Raw genomic sequence first — 2,180 nt, forward strand, 5'->3', positions numbered from 1 at the left:
TGTGTATCACTTGGATCAATAAGATAAAGTTTGTTTGTTTGCGAAAGCTGGAAGTATACTCAAATAATTCTTTCAAATTGCCCCAATTGGTGAATTTTGGTGCGACAGGTTTGATGGACTGACCCTCTGTGTTTTTGGTTCTTCAGCTAACCCTACAGGCCCAGTGGTGAAGAGCTATCCTGGTCAGTCTGAGGTTTTCCACGAGTCCAGCAGTACCACAGGCATGGTGGTCGGCATAGTGGCTGCTGCCGCACTTTGCATTCTCATTCTTCTCTATGCCATGTACAAATACCGCAACCGTGACGAAGGAGTGTACCACGTGGATGAGAGTCGCAACTATATTTGCAATTCAGCCCAGTCAAATGGAACAATCGTAAAGGAGAAACCAATGGACGGTACCAGTAGTGTCAGCAAGAGCAAGAAAAACAAGGAGTATTATGTGTGATTCTATTATTCATGGTCTTTACAGGACGATCATTCTCATCCACAGTTCTCACAAAAGTCAACTATAAGACCTACTCATGTAAGATAGCAAAAACTCAGAGATTGTGGAAAAGCACTTAGTCATCATATTTTAAACAGTGGTACAGCAGAAATCTGCAATATTTAATTCACGCACATTGGAATGGATAACAGAACAGAAGGACAGCCAATTGCGGATGTTCAGAAAATGTCCAGCAGGCTGGTCAGAGTAAGACAAGCTGATTAAATACCCAACAATTACCCATTAGTGATGGAAAGATTACCAAATCCACCCAGACTCTGGCACTTTCTTGTGTAACAAATGCAAGGGAATGAAGAGTGAGCAACAGACTATTACAAAACACCTTCCATTTTGTTTTGCTTTTTGTTTTGCCTGAAGCATCACTGAAGAATGAGAGAACAAGAAAGGACAGAACGAAGTCTCTCAGTGGTTCGAATTGATAATTCTTATAGAGCTAATATGAATTTGACAGTTCATGGTAAAAGAAGATTATTTTTGGCAAACATGTGACTGCAAAACAGTTGTGGATATCTCAGTGATTATGGATTCAAAGTCGTATTTAATAAGTTTCTATACAGTAAAACCACAACTGTTTGCTTTTTGGACTGTCACAAATTTGTGCTTTATAACCTGTTGCATTGAGAATGCAAACTTTACCTACTCCTTGTCAGGAAAAGGCCACAAAAGAATCTTACATATGTCTATTATAGAATTAGACAGATAACATAAAAAATGCCATTTGTTATTTGCAATGTTTTATTTTTTCCATCTTGTTGCCTGCAAATGGTTTTCTGCAAATTGTTGTTTACATGTTATCTCTTAACTTTTTGACTATGTGTGTGCACATGCACGGCCCATGTTTTAGAATGTACTCTGAAAGACACACACAAACGCCAGAGCCTTCCAAAGACATATCACTACCAATAAACTCACAAACCTAAACTCCCAAGAGAGGTATCTCAGCCTGCAGTGACAGATGGGATGAATCCATGTTCAAATAGTGCTTACACACCCTCAGAATGCACTCATAAATCAAATTTATTCACTCATTTCTGTCTTGAGAGTATGTCTGTCAGTGTGTCTGCCTCATTTCCTACTTTTAGAACAAGGGACGGTGAAACTTATTTTGAGCTGAACACAAGAACCGTTATAAATTCATTTGACTTATTTTTTAGACCTGTATTACTTTTTTATACAGTATTTTATTTCTGAGACTTTCAAATTGTATGTATTAAAATAGTTTTGAAACATTAATCAAGCAAATAAAATATTACCCTGAATGAATCATTTTCTCCAAAGTAATTTATGAATATGTGCCATCTTCGATAAATACATGTCTATCAGCATGTATGTATGTATTTAGTTAGTTACTTAAAATATTTCCCATAATTTGTTGTTGTTGTTGTTGTAGGCAAGCATTTGCAAAGATAATGTATGTTTTGGACATAATTCATTTTTATTGCCCTTCATACAGACATGATTTCCACAAATATTTTGATTTAAAACAATTCTGTCACATAACAGAAGAGGACAGACAGGTGAGTGAAATATAAACAGTTTAATGAACGGCTGGCACTGGACAAGAACGAGAATGTAGCAATGGTGAGTATAGCAGTTATACTTAGCTGTAAGATAACAGAATGTCTCTCTGGCAGATGCAGGGATGCAGGCGTAGAACAGGAATGAATACAAGGTG

General features: G+C 37.1%; 1 protein-coding gene across 2 annotated transcripts in view; it reads left to right on the forward strand.

Annotated features, from left to right (window-relative positions):
- The window catches only part of LOC107699145 (neurexin-1a-like), a 162,232-nt gene extending 160,545 nt beyond the window's left edge, over window positions 1-1,687 (forward strand). The window contains exon 21 of one of the 2 annotated variants that reach the window (XM_016500329.1): window positions 147-1,687. In XM_016500329.1, the coding sequence (XP_016355815.1) occupies window positions 147-445 (299 nt within the window). In that variant the 3' untranslated portion in view covers window positions 446-1,687. The remainder of the gene's footprint in view (window positions 1-146) is intronic. The other variant, XM_016500330.1, reaches the window with a different exon arrangement.
- The last annotated feature ends 493 nt before the right edge of the window (window positions 1,688-2,180 follow it).

The sequence above is a fragment of the Sinocyclocheilus anshuiensis genome, unplaced genomic scaffold (assembly GCF_001515605.1).
Source record: "Sinocyclocheilus anshuiensis isolate Anshui unplaced genomic scaffold, SAMN03320099.WGS_v1.1 scaffold166, whole genome shotgun sequence".
In the NCBI taxonomy this organism is placed as follows: Eukaryota; Metazoa; Chordata; class Actinopteri; order Cypriniformes; family Cyprinidae; genus Sinocyclocheilus; species Sinocyclocheilus anshuiensis.